The sequence below is a fragment of the Cavia porcellus genome, unplaced genomic scaffold (assembly GCF_034190915.1).
Source record: "Cavia porcellus strain 051 isolate PalLab524CR breed Dunkin Hartley unplaced genomic scaffold, mCavPor4.1 scaffold_3, whole genome shotgun sequence".
Lineage (NCBI taxonomy): Eukaryota > Metazoa > Chordata > Mammalia > Rodentia > Caviidae > Cavia > Cavia porcellus.
In genome coordinates this window covers 22,952,599-22,971,185 of record NW_026947486.1, presented here as the reverse complement: position 1 = coordinate 22,971,185, position 18,587 = coordinate 22,952,599, and the positions used below count along the sequence as shown (strand labels likewise).

The following is an 18,587-nucleotide window of genomic DNA, read 5'->3' as shown; positions in this document are numbered from 1 at the left end:
ATAAATAGTTATAAGATGAAATTCTGACTCTATTATATATACACAAGATAAATACAATTGTTATATCGGAAGAAACAGTGTGAAGGTTGAAATAGCACACATGAAGGACAATAAAATTTAAAATCTATATTTTTATTATCAATTTTGAAAATATTGCCATTTTTAAAGACAAAAGCAGCACTTTTATTTTTGAAAACCTCAGCAGTAAGTTGGAATCTTCTTTCCCTGAAGATGGTCACATTCGGTTAGAAACCACTGCAGGGCATAGATGCCCAGGGCCAACTTGCCCAGAATCACAGCCCCATCTGCTCATTGGCCCAGTCTGTTTACTGTGAAAACACAAGATTCATTTTGGTAAGTTCTTCCAAGAAAAAGCATTTACTTATACAGCACACTAATAAATATTTACACTAAAAACCAGATACAACAGAAGAAAAAAGTCATTTTTTTCTCATTGTCTTTGTACGTAAAGTCAATTCAAAATGCATACGCCAATCCCAGTCTGGCTTGGTCTTCACCTCTGGAAGAAGGACAGTGTGAAGGCTCCAGCAAGTGCACCAGAACATCAGTGAGGCACTGCAGGTACATGGCGTTCCATCAGCGGCACAGCAAGGGCAGCCAGCCAGATGATTGCCTGAGTCTCAAGTGCAACATTTACAGGCCTGCACATCCATAAATGAGCCCACACTAGCTACTGATATAAAATGCTTCCACGGTTTTCTGACATGCTACGTGTCTGTGCCATTCCAGCAGTATTTCTCTGGGGAGATGGAAGATGACAGCCATGCATCGAACTATGTGCCCGAGGATACTTACGTTTTCCCACTTCAGTTACTATACTAAAAATCATAAACTTTCTTCTGTGTTATTAAACAAAGTGTTAACAATTTCAAGGTTGTAGCATTTTTTTATTTGAATACCCCTTCCAAGGCTTGATAAACTTCTTTTTCTATTTTAAAAGGTGGATGGATGGATGGATGGATGGATGGATGGATGGATAGATGGGTTCGTGGATAGTTAGGTGGACAGCCAGCTATAGAAGATGGACAAACTGATCAAGTAAATCTGTCTAAGTGTACAAACAAGCACTCTGACATACAGCACTGTGCTCAGCTGTCAGGCTCATTCAGTTATTTCACAAGAGCATTAGACAGAAAATCAAGGTAAATAAAACAGCATAGAAATGCTCAAGAATGGGTATTTTTATTTTGCTGCTTTTTACTTTTTGTTGTTTTGTTTTCTCCAAGAAGTAAACACAGTATAACTGAGGTATTTGTTTTTAACAAACTACAAATATGCTTCTTTTAAACCACTTTTTCCTAAGATAGATATCTGCAGGCCTACTGCTAAGAGCCATCGTTCCAGACATAGCCAGGAGCCCTGACACATAGACTACGTTGGCGACAGCAGTAGGTCTACAGAGACAGGCAGAACACAGTGCTGTCCAGTCAGCCCCAAGCTACCTGTAGGGAAAACACTTCCTAGAGATTTCACCTCAATCATAATGAGTATCTCATTTCAAAATGGTAAGGAATAATAGAAACCTAGGAATAGTAGAAACACCTAGGAATAATAGAAAAGAGGCACGTCAGTGTATACTTTTAACTTTATATCAAACAGTTAACATTTTCCAAACAAAATTATCAAGTGACTGAAATTCACCTTTATATCATTTCTTTAATCTTTGAACTAAAAATGCAAATTTTTGAAAGAAATAATGATGAATATTTAGAAGTTCAGTAAACATAATAAAATCCAGAAAAAGCAAAGTTACTATCAAATGCACCCAGGAGGCTTTTCCTCCATCAGCAATGGTGGACATGCATCTGAGGTACCATTTGACTCTCCAACATAACTTTTGCTTTTCCAGTATGTAATTTGTTACTTTTTTAAATTTAGTAAGATAAAGTTTAACTTGCAAGCTAAACAGAATTTATCATAACCCTTGAAAAATTTATCTTGCCTCCAGGGCTATAAGCTCCTACTGGTAGAAGAGCATAGCACATCTGCCAAGGGCATCATAGACTGCTTTGTGTTGAACACAGAGGAAAATGTGGAGATCCCAAAACAGAACTGCAGCTGAGGGTAGCACAGAAATACTTTGTGACTGACTGCAAGTCATTGTGGGATGACATCACAAATTCACATGTTCAGCAAGCATGGATTGCAGTAGGTAGACATTCCACTTAAGGCAACCAAACGCAGACATGCATATGCTCACCCTGGGAGCCACAGTGTATCAGGATATCAGGTGGGAAATGCAGGCAGTGGGTTCCTACTGTAATGCTGGAGGCTTTGGCAACTGATTGGGGTGAACAGAAGGGTACCAGGCCTGGCCAATCCAAAAGCTTATGCAGTAGTGCATACATTTGGCACCATGGCTTGCCCTGCTCATTCTACCTTCTCCTGGGTGTCTGTCAGGTGACCCTTGCTCTGCTGCCGGATGCTAATCAGCTTCTCTGCTGACTGCAGACTTCTGTAGGAATTAGCTGCAGAGCTGAACAGGCTCATGTACATGTTGGAACCTTTTGCATCACCCTCCCAACCTGACCAGCTCTGGCAGTCACTCAAAGTGTCCCTTGTATCAGCTGCCACATCTTCAAAAGCAAGTCTTAGAGTTTCCCAATCTTCAATCTCATCTGGTTTCTTACTTGTGTGTTCTGTTTTAAAACCAAATTGTACCAAAATTCAGATTTCTTCTCTGACTTCAACTCTTAATCGTTACTTCTTTTGGACTTGGTAGATTTACATCTTTTAAGGAGATGTTGTTCATCATTCTTAATAAACAAAGAAATCACATGTTTCCAACCTCAGAAACTTTTCTTTGAACCTATGCTGGAGTACCCGTAGTACCTGGTGGTGGCTCCCCCTGAGGCCTATCCTTCTCCTTGGAGTCTTGTCCAGAAGCTCCTGCCCTGACTCAGCTTCTATAGGCTCCGTGCGGGCCCTTTGACTGTGGGATGTGGCCTGAGTCTCTAGCATGGCCACAATATTGCTATTTTTCATTGGAATTACTTTTATCTTTATGGCAAGCAATCTTCTTAAATACAAAAATATTAGGCATATAATGAAATGAGTTGTGTAGCTATGATAGAAACTCTAAAATTAACACATGCATTTAGGTATAAATGCTTCTGGTTAAATTATGGGATATGTTGATAATTTTGGTAGTGTCTGTGTTGGTTGATGTAGAAAAATGTATGAGAATTTCATTCCTCCAACATTACACAAGTGTCCGTAAGATAATGGGCAGTGCCTAACACACAAAGACCTTACACATCTAGTTATTTACAACAGGTAGAATGCACTGTAATAACTCCAATTGGAAAGAGGATTATTTCTTCAATTGGTATTATTGGTATATATTAATTATTCATTTATATATTCATTGATATATACGAGATTTTCAGGATATATATTGAAAGTTGGATATTAAAAACCAGTCATTCAAGGCCCTACTTCTATACTTTTTTTGGTACTGGGGATCAAACTCATGATCTTGTGCTTGCCAGGCAGGTGCTTATGCCACTGAGCTAAACTCCCAGCCCAAGGCCCTACTTCTAAAAGGCACAAAATCTCAGTAAAAAGGTAATCATATAAGTTTATAGATCTTAAAGGATAAGTTACTTACTTAAGGTCACAGAACCAATAGTGGTGGTAATAAATTGTCCATGCTAGTTCTGCTGAATCTATGGTCCTATACTGTTCTTTTAAACCAAGCTTATTCTTTGTTAGTCTCCATTTTAACTCCCTTCTTTCCCTTCCCCTGCTTGCTTATAAATCACTAAATTACGTATAATAAGTTAATAGATTTGTGTGTTCCAAGATGACTAAAAGCCTCCTTGTGTTCTCCTAGTGTATATCCTAGTGAACTATGGAACAAAAGCTCTTCTCACTTGTGAGTGAGATAGGACCTTAAGAGAAGGCTTTCACCTTCCTTTTCCCACCTAATAGCTGTTCCAGAGGACTTTACTTAAAGGATAACAGAGGAACAACACCAGCTTCCCATATTTTCAAATTAGTTAAGCAAAGTTGTATTATCCTCAGAGGAGGTCTCTGTCACTATTCATGCTGTATAAAATTTGTGCTGTATAAAAATGTCAAGTTTTTGGACCCCAAGTTAGTTGGTATCAGTATAGATCCTCTGAACTATAACATAATCTGTTAATGGATACTAAAGATTTATAAATTCTTAGTTTTTCCAGATAGCCTCCTATTTTGAAGAAAAGGTGATTTGTGTTAGTAGTAGTGGATTCTACATTTCAGTAATTGTAACATAGACAGGGGGACCGTTTTTAGAATCCAAAAAGGCTAGATATCAATTAAAGTTTCACCACTTAAGTACCTAAATTACCTAAATCATCTCATCTTATTTCTTCAACTGTAAAAAAAGAATTATATCCCTCTCTAAGGAATTTTGAAAATAATAAATTTAAAGAGTTAGACACAGAGTTGGTAATCAATGTAGGATAATAGTATGATGATCTGTTTATGTGGTTTCCTTGTATTGTTGTGCTCTTCTTGGCATGAACTCTTTTTGGTTTTATAGATAGAATTTTAATCCATTTTTATTTACTTTTAGTACAGGTTGTGAATCATTTTTGTATCTTTTAAACTCTTAGAACATACTTAAAATACAGAATCAGTGAATCACTGTAGAGGACAACTGACCCGATCTCAGTCTTTCCATCTGAGAAATAGGTGAATACTTTAACTCTGAGGTTTTGCAGTTCTTCATAAATCGTTCATCCATCTTATGCTGAGACTAATATCTTTTATACAAAAAATAAAATTTTGCTGAGCCGTGGCTGTTATCATGATGTTTTTTTATTTGTGATGTTGAACTACATGGGTCTTGAACTTGACTACAGCATTTATAGTCCTCAAATCCAGAAAGGCTACAAGACATGGTATCTTACTGTATCATGAGTGTGTGTGAGTGTGTGTGTGTGTATGCATATGTGTGTTATCCAGGAAGAAGATGCAGTTTAGAGCCTCACACATGCTAGGAAAGAGCTCTGAACTAAAATCTCCTAGTCAGTGATGGTGAACCCATGGCGCATGTGATGCAGTGGGTTGTTTGTATCACTGAAAGCTCTAAAAGGACCTACGTTGTTTTATCCCAACCCTATCTCTCTTGTATTATTGTTTATTACCACTGCATGTCAGTAGTGAATGATGATGGGGCTTATTTTGGTAAGCTGGTCAATGCACTTAAAAAAACTTAATCAATTTTCATTCCCGTTACCACCCTTTCTCTTTCCACTCCCTCCTTCTCATTCTCTACTCTATGCCTAAAAGTCTACCTCCTAATTTTGTATCATCTTTTTCAATTATTTATTAATTTATATATTGTTTCAATTTTTGCTATACCAGAAAACAAGTGGCATTTAAATTTCTCAGTCTGGCTCATTTTATTATTATGATGATTTCTAGTTCCATATTCTTACAAGTGATATAATTTTATTCTTCTTTGTAGTTGAGTAATGCTCCATTTTGTACATATACAGCACACTTTCTTGATTCATTCATCTATTGATGGGCATCTGGGCTGTTTTCATAACTTAGTTATTGCAAATTGTGCTGTTTTAATATGAGTATTTGTGTGTTGTTATAGTTTGCATGCTTAAAGGTTCTAGAAATTTGTGCAAGAGTGTGACAATTGAGTCAAAAGACCTTTCTATTTTATTTATTAAAGGAATTTCCATACTGTCTATAGTAGTTTATTACCAACAATGTAATAGAGTTCTTTTTCTGCCTGCATCCTCATCAGAATTTATTATATTTGTGATGATAGCTATTTTCACTGGGGTGAAAAGAAATACCAATGTAGATTTAATTCGTATTTCTGTGATAGCTAGAGAAAATGAACATTTTTTTTCATGTACTTTTGTGTCATTCAAACTTCTTTTGAGAAGTTCCTATTCAACTCATTTTTGCCACATTTTTGTTGGAGTCAATATATTACTGGGGTTAATTTTTTTAAAGTTCTTTATATATTCTATGGGCCACTGACAGAGTGGGGACAGCCAGACCCAAGGCTTTCTCCTTGTGTCAGTGCCATTCTCAAACTGGGTGGGGAGGAGAGAACCAGGCCTCAACCAGGAGGTGATCCCACCTGGAACCCAGTGCCATGTGCAGGCCACTTCCAGAGTGGGAACAGCCAGACCCAAGCCTTTCTCTATGAGTCAATGCCATTCACGGCCTGTGGGGGGAGAGAACCAGGCCTTCCCAGGAGGTGATCCATGCCTGGAAATCAGCATTATGTGAGGGCTACTGCCACAGTGGGGACAGCCACATTCAAGCCTCTCTCCATGAGTCATTGCCATTAGCAGACTGAGGAGAGACAAGGCCTCATCAGGAAGCGATCCTTGCCTGAAAAACCATATCATTTTCATCGTTTTGTTAGGCTGAGTTTTATTCTTTATTTGTTTGTTTGTTTATGTTAAATCTGATGGCATGATCAGCTATTTAAAAGATAGCAAGACAAATTATGGCAGCCATTTTAGATTTACTGTTGGCTTGTTTTGAAGTCTGTTTTGTTTTTATTGTTTCTATTCTATTCTGTTCAATTTTTGCTAGGTCTGAATTATTGGAAGCCATTTTGAAGACAAAAGGCATTAAGGTATCTATTGTTGATTTTGTAAGGTTTTGAAGACCTGTTTCATTTGTACTGGTTTATTTTGACTGGTTTTTATTCTGTTTTATTTTTCTTGGCTTTATCCTCTTTAAAATAAAAATAAATAAATATTCTATATATTAATCCTCTATTAGAAGAGTATCTACCAAATATTTTCTCCTATTCAATAGGTTCTCTTTTCACTTTCTTTTTCCTGTTACCATACAGAAACTTTTGAATTTAGTGTAGCCCCATTTGTTGATACCTGATATTATTACATATGATTCTGGAATCCTTTTCAGGAAGTATTTGCCTATGTGAATTTTTTAGAGCATTTCTCCTACATTGTCTTCCATTTTGATTTAATTTTAGAATAGGTCAAGACATAAGGTTCTAATTTCAGCTTTATGTATGTGCCTTTCCAGTTTTTCTAGCATCATTCATTAATGTTTTTGGCCCCTGTATCAGTAACTATTTTCATTACTTGGACAACTTTCCCAATACCCAAAGTTAAAGGAGGAAAATTTATTTCAGCTCACAGTTTGTAGAGGCTTCATTCCATAGTCATCTCGTTGCAAGACAGGGTGACTTGGCAGAGTGACATCGCACAGGATAAACAGCCCTGGCATGGCAAGCAAGAGGCAGCAGAATCAAGCAGGAGGAAGCAACAACAATCTTCCCTTTCCCTTTTATCCCATCTAGGCTATAAGCCTTTTGGGTGGTGCCACCCACACCAGAGTGAGCTTTCCATTACCCACATCCAGAACCATGATAAACCAATTAGCAGGCTAGTTTAGTTACCACATCCATAGTTACACACCATAGATCAAGCTACCTCTGAAAAGTCTCACTTATGAGGCAGGGTACTTTGTGGGGAGCATCTAGATACAACCCATAACTACTCTTTTGTCAAAACTAAGATGGATTTCAGGTGCATGAATTTATTTGTGTCTTCTATTCCACTGGATAATATTTCTGGTTTTGTGCCAATACCATGTGGTTTTTGTTACTATAGCATTTGTTACTATAGTGATGCCTCCAATATTTCTCTTTTTCATTAGCATTGCTTTGACTCGTCTGGGTCTTTTCCAGCTACAAATTAAATCCAGCATTGCCTTTTCTAGATCTATAGATAATATTTTTGGTATTTTAATAGTGATTAGGTTGAATCCACATATTTGTTTTGGTAATGTGGCCATTTTAACAACATTAATTCTGTCAATCTAAGGACACAATATGTCTTTTCACTTTCTGCTTGCCACTTTGCTGAATGTGGTTATCAGATCTGAAAGGCTTTTGATGGAGCTTTTTGGGTATTCTATGTAAAGTAATGTATCATCTACAAATACAGATAGTTTGACTAACTTTTTATATTTTCTTGGTTCACTGTAGGTAGGTCAGATGTACATAGGAATTCATTCATTTCTTTCAAATTCTCCACTTTGTTGGAATATAAATTTTTTTGGAATATAAATTTTATAAATAATTACTGATGTTCCTCTGGGCTTCAGTGATGTGTATTGCAATTTTGAATTTTTTCATTCCTAATTCTATTAACTTTAACTTCTCTCTTCCTTTTGTTTAGTAAATTTGTCTAGGGATTTAACAAGCTTGGATATCTTTCCAAAGAACCAATTATGAGGGTTTTTTGACCCTTGTATTGTTTTTTACTTTAGTTTCAATTTCATTCATTTTCAACTGTTTCTTTTCTTCTACTTGTTTTGGGTTTGATTTTTCTTGTCTTTCTAGGAACATGAGATGTAGCATTTGGTTATTTATCTGGATTCATGCTTTTCCTAATGCATGGCTATATGACTCCCTTCAGCCACACCTACAACTAGTGAAGGAAAACCATGAGCTCAATATATCAATATAAAATCTAAAGCCTTCTGGCTCTAAGGAGAATAAAAGGAAAATAAGGAGCTCAAAGATTCAAATTCCCAGATCCAGACAGAGATAAGAACTTTCAAGGTTTCTAAGTGTGTTCTGAAAGAGAATTTCCTCTGTTAGTGACAAGGCTGAGACAGCAGAAACCCAAACACAATTCCTCATAATTCAATCAACTGCACTACACTATAAATTTAATGCTCAACCTCGAAGGGTATCTGAAGCAAAGGCAAGGGCACTAATTGGCAAAGAGTGAGATCCTGTAAACTGGTTTGGAGATGTGGGAGTATCATGAGGAAGCTAAGGATGTTGAGTTTCCAGATGCTAATGAGATTATTTTGTCTGAGAAAGAGATTTCCCCACCCGCAGTACCCTAGGCATCCCCACCTCCACTCACTGAGGTGTTTTGACCTCTTCTAGTATACCTTGGAAACTAATCCTGTTTGATCAAGCAAGATGACACCGATTCTCCTCAGGACCACTATCACCACTTATTTTTGCCTCTAGTCCTATAACTAGGCTCAAATCACAGAAGGTGCCTCAGGTTGAGGTACATAGTGGGACCCATGAAGAGGTCTGCCATTCTCCAAAAGAACTTGAATTTTCGAACTTTCACAAGCAGATGTCTAATGAGCAAGTGTGGGATAGATTTTATGAGTATGGGATGATAGTGGCAGAAATATATACCTGGATCAGGCTGTGTTTGTTCTAATGTGCCAATTAAGCAGGGATTCTGAATTTAATGTTGCAGCTCATGGAGTAAAGTGTGAATAGTTCACTTGCCTGTTTGGCAGAAATACTGATCAAAAGATGAACCTCTATGAAAAGTTAGAAATGCCTGATGACCCTCTATGAAAAGTTAGAAATGCCTGATATTCCTCACTTTACTACTGATGAGGCAATTCAGAGTCTTAAGGAAATGGAAATGCTGGAATGGATCTATCATGTTAAACCTAATCCTCCACATTGAGGTGATCCAGATAATGGATCATCATTAATATCTTGAGAAACAATTATGAGATGAGCACCAGCATCCCTGAAGAGCCATGTCATTGCTCTTCTCTGTATGCCAGACCTTACCGTGGGGACTATGGTTACTCAATTGGGAAAGTGAAGGGCCATAAGCTTGTTTGGATCCCAGAGTGGCAGAGGTCAAGTGGCTGCACTTAATTGCCAGAGGCAGGATCCACATACTTACTATAATGAACAACAGAAGCCAAACAATGACTAGAATAATACGACTCATGTAGACATATGGCATTGGCTGATTAGCCATGATGTTCTCCAAAGTGAAAGAAGGAGACTACAAAAATTTGTACTAGATTTATACAATCAAAGAAATTTAAGGGCAAGTGAATTGGATCCTACTTCAAATCGTGATAAAAGGGTAAAATCGTGACCCCTCAACCAGTTTGAGACAGTTTTTTTTTTCAAAAAAATAAAAATAGAAAGAAAGGTTGTAAATGACACAAAATTTCAAAAAAATATTAGGGAATCAACATTCGTTAATATATTACATATTGTTATCTTAGAACTAGTTGTTCAGGTTATAAAGTCTAGGCATAAAAAATGATCAATCCAACAGGGAACAGCTCAAGCTATTCTTTTCAATGGTGAAGGAATGGGTCACTTCACTAGGGAAAGAAACAAGCACCTGCTGAGGTGCTTACTGACATCAAGGGAATATAGAATAGGTAATGGAAGAAGATAGTTCTAAATATCAGCTATGACTCCATGATCAAATACAGGAAAGAGAATTGTAGTTATACTATTTCTCCTAGTAAGTGTCTAATGTAATGCAATGTAATATAATATAATGCAATGCAATACTGATTCTTAAGAATTGTTAAGTCGGGTTGGGGATTTACCTCAGCAGCATAAGCGCCTGCCTTGCAAGTGCATGGTCATGAGTTCGATCCTCAGTACCAATTTAAAAAAAAGAATTGTTAAGTCAGTGTTATAATGTTCAAATTATGAAATGATAAGAGTAAACAACATCCAAAGAAAATTTATCTTCTGTTCTGGCAAGGGAATTAGTGCATTTCCGTTTGCATGCCAGATAGTTACGACATATTAAGTGTGATTATAAACATGTCTTTGTATCTGGAGACTGGTTTAAAGAAATATGTTGGTGGCAGAGGTCCACTGCTATGGAGTAGGACAAGAAATGCAGAGTAAACAGAAGGATCCCAGACAAGTTTTCCACATTTCAGGGAAAACACGGCATAACCACTGATTCATCAAAATATGATTCATCAAATTCAACTATTAAAGGACAATCCACCTCACTGATCAGAATATCTTTGGTTTTTGTTTTGTTTTGTTTTTTGTCATGTTAGTAAGGGAAGAATAACCATCAGAACAGAAAAACTTCTGCAAAGAGGCTAAAAACTGCTTAGGCTTTTAGTTTGGTATTTTTAAGCTAACTGATAGATCATGAGAGAAGAGAAGAGGTATTTATACATAAAAAGTAGAATTTAGGGTCTTCAGAGAAGCCAGGATCCATGTTACCCATGACTGCCTTAAGTGTCATAGGCTGTGAAGACAAACATTTCTCCAATAAAATGTGTGGCTCCATCAACTAAATCAGCTGAGTGGCTTGATTTTCAACTGCAGAAAAAAATTAACAATAGCACTTACAAAAAATGTTTAGTTGGTGTCACTGTGAGGAGAGAACCATTTGCATACATTATCAGTAGTGTGCAGTGAGCCAATCTTTCTGGAAATCAGATTGTGCCAAAGATTAAATACACAGGATCATCAAATCAGTAACACCTTTTCAATAATTTATACACAAAATAAACTGAAATTAATTCATTCATTTATTGTCATTAATTAGCAAGTAAAACTGTTCACTCATGTGCTGTAATTGATGTACAAAAAGTTGTATATATATATTAAACCTTTAAAGATTCCTGAATCTATTTAATAAGACTATTTTTATCCATTTTTTAGAAAAGTGTGTGGTGAGTCTTGAAGTTGGCCCAGAGTTGGTCTTCTAGGGTCCTGGACAGGGCTCCTGGATGGCCTGTGGAAAATGTTCTACCTAGGAGTGAAAGGATCATGGGATGAGGGCCTTGGTCTCTAGGGTATTGAGGTCTCTTGCATCCCAGCACACATGCCCTTTAGCCAGTGCCCCCTCCATTCCCACTGCCTTGATGACTCTACTTTAGCACTTGTGCACTGTCTATGCCCCTTTAGGAGAAATATCCTTTCTAAACAATGTGCTTAGAATAGTTTGCATGGGCTCCATTGCTCTTGTATGGCATCCTCTATGCTTCCTTGTCTCTCCCTCACAGGAATACATTTACTTATGGGCAAAATCCCTACTCCCTCCATTTTCTTTTTTCTGCATATCTCATCTCTTCCTGTCCTCCTTACCTTTTATTTGTCAGCTTTCTCTTCTGAGATATCAGTTTCTGAGAGAAAATTAATGTCCAGCTTCTCCATCTCTGCCATCATTCTACACATAGAGTGATTGAAAAGGAGGAAAATGAAGATTAGGTTTAAACAAAAAAAGGAGGAAAAATCTGAGGAATAAAATAGAAAAGGAGAGAGAAAGAGAATAAAGGAAAGGAGGACAGAAGGAAAATAAGAGGCAGGGAAAGGGAGACATTGAAGAGTGGGATAAAGAGAAGGAGAGAAGAAAGGAATGAGAACAGTAATGGTAGAAAAGAGAGAGAAATGGGAGACAGAAAAGGAACTACAGCAAAATAGGGAAGAGGGGGAAGAAGATAGGACAGATTTAGTGTAGAGGAGGAAAGGCAAATGGAGAAGCAATAATAAAAAGGAATTTGGAGGTGGAAATGGGAGAAAGATATGAAAGGAAGAAAGGAAAATCAGAGGGGAGAGAAAGAGAAAGGGAAAGGAGGGGAGAGAGACGGGGTGGGGGGAGAGAGAGAGAGAGGGAGAGACAGAGACAGAGAGAATCTTGGAGGATTTACGTGTCCTCAGATATGTTTCCCAGAATGGGCTGGAACACTCTTCTCTACTTGTAGACAGGCATTCAGGTCCCCAGGATGTTCTCTGCCTACCTCTGCCTCTTATGCTGTAGTTGTTGACGCTGCTCCACAGCTGCCTCCAGGAATTCCTTCAGCTTCCTCTTCTCTTCCTCAAATCTCTGCCTGAAAGGTTTTGAGGTTGTGTTGCATTTCCTACCTCCACCCTTCACCTCTTTCCTTCCATTCTACTGTGAAAAAAGAGCCCTTCACTGGGTACACAGCAGTCTTTTCCATAGAACAGGTGGCTCAACTGACTCTGCAAATCCTCTTGTTTCATCTGTAGTAGCTTCTCTGTGGAAATAAGCAAGGCAGGGTGGGGACTTCTCACCTCTGAGCTTCATTTTCCTTTCTGTTGCATTGCATCAGGAAGTTCTTCAGTGTCTCTATGGGGGAGAAGAACCAAGGGAGCCCTGTGAGACTTCATAAGGATGAAATTAAGTTAGGTAAATTATTATCTAGAAGATGGCAAACAAATTTAAAATAATCCTGATTCTTGCCTCCATACCCCAGAGTCCCTAGCACAGATTGGGCTCCTTGAGGACAAACCTATATCAGTTGATCCTGTTGGTCTTGTCACATAGCAAGAACCTGGAACAACTGCCACATATTTATGTGAGAGGAACAGAATCTTCAGATTCCAGAATAGTTTGTATGTACCTATTACTTTTTCTGTCCTCCACAGGCTGGCTCAGGACAAGAACTCTTTAAGTGTCTATTAGAAATGAGCAGTTTGTTCTGGGATCATTTGCCCTGACCAGTGACACATTTGATTTGGTACACAACAAACACGGATGCATATATACAGTAAAGGTGGGCTTCTAAAAAAAATCCAGGGTGCTCATGTCCTTTTCCTGCCCTTCTGGATGATTACTCTTCCTTCCCAAAATTGGTGGATCAATATGTGGATATACAGGAGGATGAGTAAGTGATGAGATACATGCATGTAGAGATCATGAAGATATGGTTGGATAAAGAACTGATGGTCAGATAGTAGGCTAGGTAAAGAAATTGGTGGGGTAAATGATCTATGAAAGAATAAATGGGTGGATGGGAATTTATTGAAGGACAGACAAAGTTGTGTGGATGAGTGAATTGAGATATGGGAGTAGACAGGATGACAATAAAACATGAATGGCTGGATTGATGTTGTCAATTCTTGGTTAGATGAATGGTTAGACAGATAGTTGAATAGTTAGCTTCAAAATGTGGAGGAATGGAAGAATGGATGCTAGTAGGATAACTGGATGACTAGATGGATGTAAAGATGGTTAACTGCATTAGATACTACTGCTCATAAATTCCTGTCTGACTTTAGCCTGTATAGATAGTTAGGTACTTTCTCTATTTCATAACCTGGTTTCTTCTTACTATTACCCCCAGGCAGTCTCAGCTTAAAAATAATAATCCTTCACCCTGGTAGGCATGAATTCAATTTAGTTCATTCTATAAATACTTATTATGTGCATACATTAGATATCAGACCTTGGGTTCAGGTTGATAAAACCCCAGCAAAATAAAAAGAAGAGTGTTAATTGTCATAAAGGAATCAATAGACTATCAAGCGGATTAATTACTTTGCAATTTATTATGTTCTTATTTACAAAACTTATTGACTATCAGTTATGTGACTGTAATTAATGAGTAGAATGTTTCAGCTAATGGAAAATTGAAAAGCTTTGAAGTGTGCCTACCAAAAGTCTGGGAATTATGAGAAGGCTACTATAACCAAAGTGGTCTTAGCCAAGGGAAGTGCTAAAAGGGGAAATGGAGAATTGTAGAGGAAAAAGAGCTAGGTAACATCTAGTCTGCAGGATAGGCTATCTTGACAGGATATCTGTTTTTACTGTGCATGAAGTTGGAAGGGGTCTTTACTACAGAATGGAATATATGAATATGGCTTAATTTATGTTTCAATAAGGTTCATCTATAGTGGCAGTAAGTTTTGTAGTGGCTGTTGCTAAAGCAAAGTAAGACAGCACAGTTATTAAATACAGTACCTAGCCTTTTCCTCATGGTCTCCTCCAGAAGCAGCTGCTCTGCATTCACTGAAAGAAAAACAGTGACAGCTTCAGAACTCAGAGACCACACACTGACCTCCTCCTACAACTCCAGTTTCAGGGTGAGGACTTCTGTGATTTCACGCAAAAAAATCTTATGGAGATCCAGGAGAGGGCAAAATATCTTCATTTTATATCATTTGTTTTGCTGTTTACTCTAAAACCATTTCATCTCTATGTGTGCACATGTTCACTGTTACAGCTAAAGAACCATGGCATTTAGAAGAGGCACTGTGAATAAGATGCAGAATGAACTTAGTTTTACATAGACTTATACTGCATTAGTGAGTTATAATACATATTCTCAGGTGGAGATAAGGAGTACAACCAAAAAAGAAAGTCAAGCAGGGAAAAGGAAATCAGGAGTGAACAGGTTACATGGTCAGGTGCTATCTTCTATTAGAACATAAGCACACGAGGCTTGAACTGAAAGTGGGATTTCTAGAGGTAATAGGAAACCATCTAGAAAATCTAAGGGTAACAGGAAGTGGGAATGTAAAGACCCAATCATTATAGAAATCAGTATGTAAATTTCCTCAAAAACTAAAACTATAAATTCCATTCAATTTATGGTAGCTATTTCCTTTCTAGATATCTTCCCTAAAGAGTTACAGATATCGTATTATAGTGATACACGCATACCCATGTTAATAGCAACACAATTCATTATAGCTAAAACTTGGAAGCAGTGTATATGTCCATTAACAGGTGAATGAATAAACGAAACATGGTATTGATATACAATGGAACACTACTCTGCCATAAAGGATAAACGAGTCATTTGTAGAAAAATTGATGCACCTTGAGATCATAATGTCAAGTGAAATAAGACACACAAGCCTATATACAATGTAGTTTCTCTTACATGAGGAAGCCTAAATGTAAATAAAGAGCAAAATAATAGATAATAGGAACTAGGTAGAGAAACCTTTTTCAAATGGAAAGGGGTTGAAGAGATAGAGGGAGGGGTGAAGGAAAGGAAGAGTATTTAAAAAACTGAGATATATTATGTGCATGTACCAACGTCCAATGAGGAATGCAAATATGCACTAAAAATAAATTGAGGAAAACTTTAAAAAGAGGACTGCAGCAGAGAGAAACAATAATAAAGGCCCTAAAGAGGAGGGGAGAGTGTGCTCTGTGACTGTTTTGTTGTCATTAAAATGAGAAGGGAGTGAGGGGTAGAAATTTAACCCAAAGAGGTGGCAGAATATCCTAAATGGGCCTTAGGGAACATTACCTAGAGTTTAGGAAAGGCAGAAGAATTTCAGATTTAGACATATCAATGGACTTCACTGTCTTTTTGTCACACCACTTACATGAATCTAATATCTTCTTTTTGGTCTCCCAGAAAGCATGGGCTTCTATTATCTCTTCTTTGACTTTTTGTTTCACTAGGTCAGAAAAAAGAAAAATACTGAGTAAGCAAAGCACCTGATTCTTTGTTTCCTTCTCAGTCTGTATTTTTTTTTATGGTCAAAGGGATTGAACTCATGACCTCGAGCTTGTCAGGCAGGTGCTTATACTGCAGAGCCAAATCCATGCTTATAGTACAGAGCCAAATACCCAGTCCCCCTCTCTGCTCCTTCTCACATGGCATTTCCAATTACAAAAACAGCCCCAGATGATAACACACAGAAACTTCAAAGTCCAGGGCTATTTCTCTGAGCTAAGTTAGGCAACCAAGGCTTTTGAGCTCACATTTTTGAAACTCCTTTACTCGATTAACCAGGTCCTTGATCTGTGGATCCAGATTTTCTGCTGTAAAAGGAAAGACAGATTGAATTGGAGACAGTCATATGAAACCAAGTGAAAATGGGATAGGTACTTTCACTCTACATGCATTATTGTCTGCTGTGTCAGAAGATGTGCAGGACACATGTGGGCTTTTATTATTGGAGCACAATAAAAACAGTGAACAGAGAAGCAGATAACAATATTTGACATCATGTTAGGAGGTGGTAAGTATGTTGTAAAAATAAAGAAAACGGTGAAAGACTGAGTAGAGACAGAGACAGAGTAAAAGAGTAGAATGTGCTTACTCAAGTACAAAAAGAACTTTCTAGGCTCCAAATAAGGAAGATGAGCAAGCTATAGCTTTCAAGGAGTGAAATGTATGGGGACCTTTCTAGATAGAGAAAACAGGAGAGGAAGAAGGAACCCTGAGCTACAGATACAGAAATTACACTGTGTTTCAAGAACAGGGAGGATACTCAATGAACAAGTAGAGAGTATGATATAAAGTGGAATGAAGGGAAGTCTTGTATGGCCTTGTAATCCAAAGTAAGAGATTTCTAGATTTTACCCTGGATATTGTTAAACACCAACAGAGATCTCACTGCATTCTCAACTTGTTAAGATCCCTGGCGGTTGATGTGGGGAAAGCTCTGACTACAGGATTGGCCCTGTTATACAAAAAATAATGCTGCCTCCTTGCATGTTTAATGGTAGCTTTTAAGACCCTAGTGAAGGGAAATATAGTTTTTCTTTCAGGATTTTTCTATAGTTTCCTCTAGTTTAGACTTCTAACAGCTTTTTAGATTTCAGTGATACGAGCTGAGAAGCACTGTATCCTCTTAGTTCTATGATCACCCATACAAAGTTGGGTAACTAACCTTGAAATAAAACACCACAACTGTCTCTGGGCTGAGATGTCAACTCTCCAAGAATTGCTAGACCTCAAGCACCCAGTTTTTGCTGTAAGTCAGGGTTCTACCTGCAATATATAGAACTTAACAATTTTACTTCTAGCATTGTGTTTTATAAACTATGGAAATATAAGGATATTCTTCATCTCCAACTATTTAAAAAGTTGGAGATGTTTACAATGCTCATTTGTGTTTATTTCCTAGGCTGGACCTTGGATTGCCCTGCCCTCTGCCCCATAGCAGGAACTGGGTGTTTCCAAACCTAGGTATATCCAGAGTCAACTCCAGAGAGGCCACAAAAAGCCTAAAGAGTTATAAGAACAGGCCTTTGGGATTTTAAAGTCACCAACTGGGTTATCTGAACTTTAGGTAAGGTATCACTTTATGTGGCACTAATATTAATTTTGAACACTGCCATCCCTAAGACATTTCACTTTCCTGAGAAAGTTAGGGTGCTTCTTGCAGTTGTTCTGGGATCTCTCTGCCTAATTTTTGCTTCCACAGCAGATCCTATATGGTTTTCTGCCACTTTTATGTTGAAGTAGGGAACATCACATTTATATTTGTCTATAATTAAGTCACCTCTGGAATGATACATAAATTATCTGAGAACAGTAGTGACTTTCCAGCCTGTAAGAAGACAAATGGGAGACCGCAAGTTTAGGAAAATAATTTACCTATCTTACACAATTTATTGAATTATGTATAAAGTAATTTTTGCTCAGAGAATTAAATTATAAGATGAAAAGCAAAATTAGATAATTTCCTAATATCTGAATTTTCCAAGGGCTGGTTCTGAACTCTGTTCCCATCCCCAAGCCCAGGATTAAATCAGGTACAAGAAGATACATGACCATGCTGTAGTGTTTCAGCCATCTCCATAAGCTCTTCTAACTTCATTGAGTTGGATTGTCCTGTGGAGGCAAAAATCAGAATTACTGTATAGGACCTTTTGATGACAAAACAGCAAGAAAAGAGCCTGATTCATTTGAAAGTAGAAGGGAGGAACTCCCCAAATGGATTTAACTATTTTAAAAGCAAGCCCAGGTTTCCTGATATTTAACAATTAAACATCTTGGGATGCATTTCTGAAACCTAAATATATGCTCTTAGAAATTCACAACTCTATTACAAAGATTAACGAGTTTCCTTAAATATCAGCCCAAACCTAGACATGTACAAATGTTCATAACTGTCCCCAAAATATCTTTTTAAAATTGGTAGATGCAGACATTTCTTAGTATAGAGCTAGTAAAAACATGACCTTCAACTTTAATTTTACTCTCCACTGTTTTTCTAACACCAGGTACAAGATATGGCGAGAGAGAGAGAGAGAGAGAGAGAGAGAGAGAGAGAGAGAGAGAGAGAGAGAGAG

At 37.6% G+C, this 18,587-nt stretch overlaps 2 protein-coding genes across 2 annotated transcripts in view; both read right to left on the bottom strand.

Annotated features, from left to right (window-relative positions):
• Positions 1-2,391: 2,391 nt before the first annotated feature.
• On the bottom strand, positions 2,392-4,753 carry LOC111758464 (testis development-related protein-like). The gene is made up of 2 exons (XM_063246660.1): positions 4,672-4,753; positions 2,392-2,660 (listed from the first exon to the last, which is right to left on the bottom strand). Exons 1-2 carry the CDS (start codon positions 4,751-4,753, stop codon positions 2,392-2,394), a joined length of 351 nt encoding a protein of 116 aa, XP_063102730.1.
• Positions 4,754-10,453: 5,700 nt separating this feature from the next.
• Positions 10,454-18,587, bottom strand: part of LOC134475429 (synaptonemal complex central element protein 1-like) — a 165,465-nt gene continuing 157,331 nt past the window's right edge. Inside the window, exons 5-12 of the mRNA XM_063245858.1 lie at positions 18,067-18,126; positions 16,266-16,325; positions 15,884-15,958; positions 14,505-14,552; positions 12,836-12,890; positions 12,541-12,630; positions 11,888-11,969; positions 10,454-11,552 (exon numbers count right to left, since the gene is read on the bottom strand). Coding sequence (XP_063101928.1) covers positions 11,891-11,969; positions 12,541-12,630; positions 12,836-12,890; positions 14,505-14,552; positions 15,884-15,958; positions 16,266-16,325; positions 18,067-18,126 — 467 coding nt within the window. The 3' untranslated portion in view covers positions 10,454-11,552; positions 11,888-11,890. The remainder of the gene's footprint in view (positions 11,553-11,887; positions 11,970-12,540; positions 12,631-12,835; positions 12,891-14,504; positions 14,553-15,883; positions 15,959-16,265; positions 16,326-18,066; positions 18,127-18,587) is intronic.

What these genes read in the sequence shown, in the direction of transcription:
- LOC111758464 (XM_063246660.1), bottom strand. Translation starts at nt 4,753, where the DNA reads ATGGATGAACGATTTATGAAGAACTGCAAAACCTCAGAGTTAAAGTAT. An exon ending in GATGGAAAGACTGAGATCGG is followed by an intron (nt 2,661 to 4,671) that starts GTCAGTTGTCCT and finishes GTTTTAAAACAG; the next exon opens with AACACACAAGTAAGAAACCA.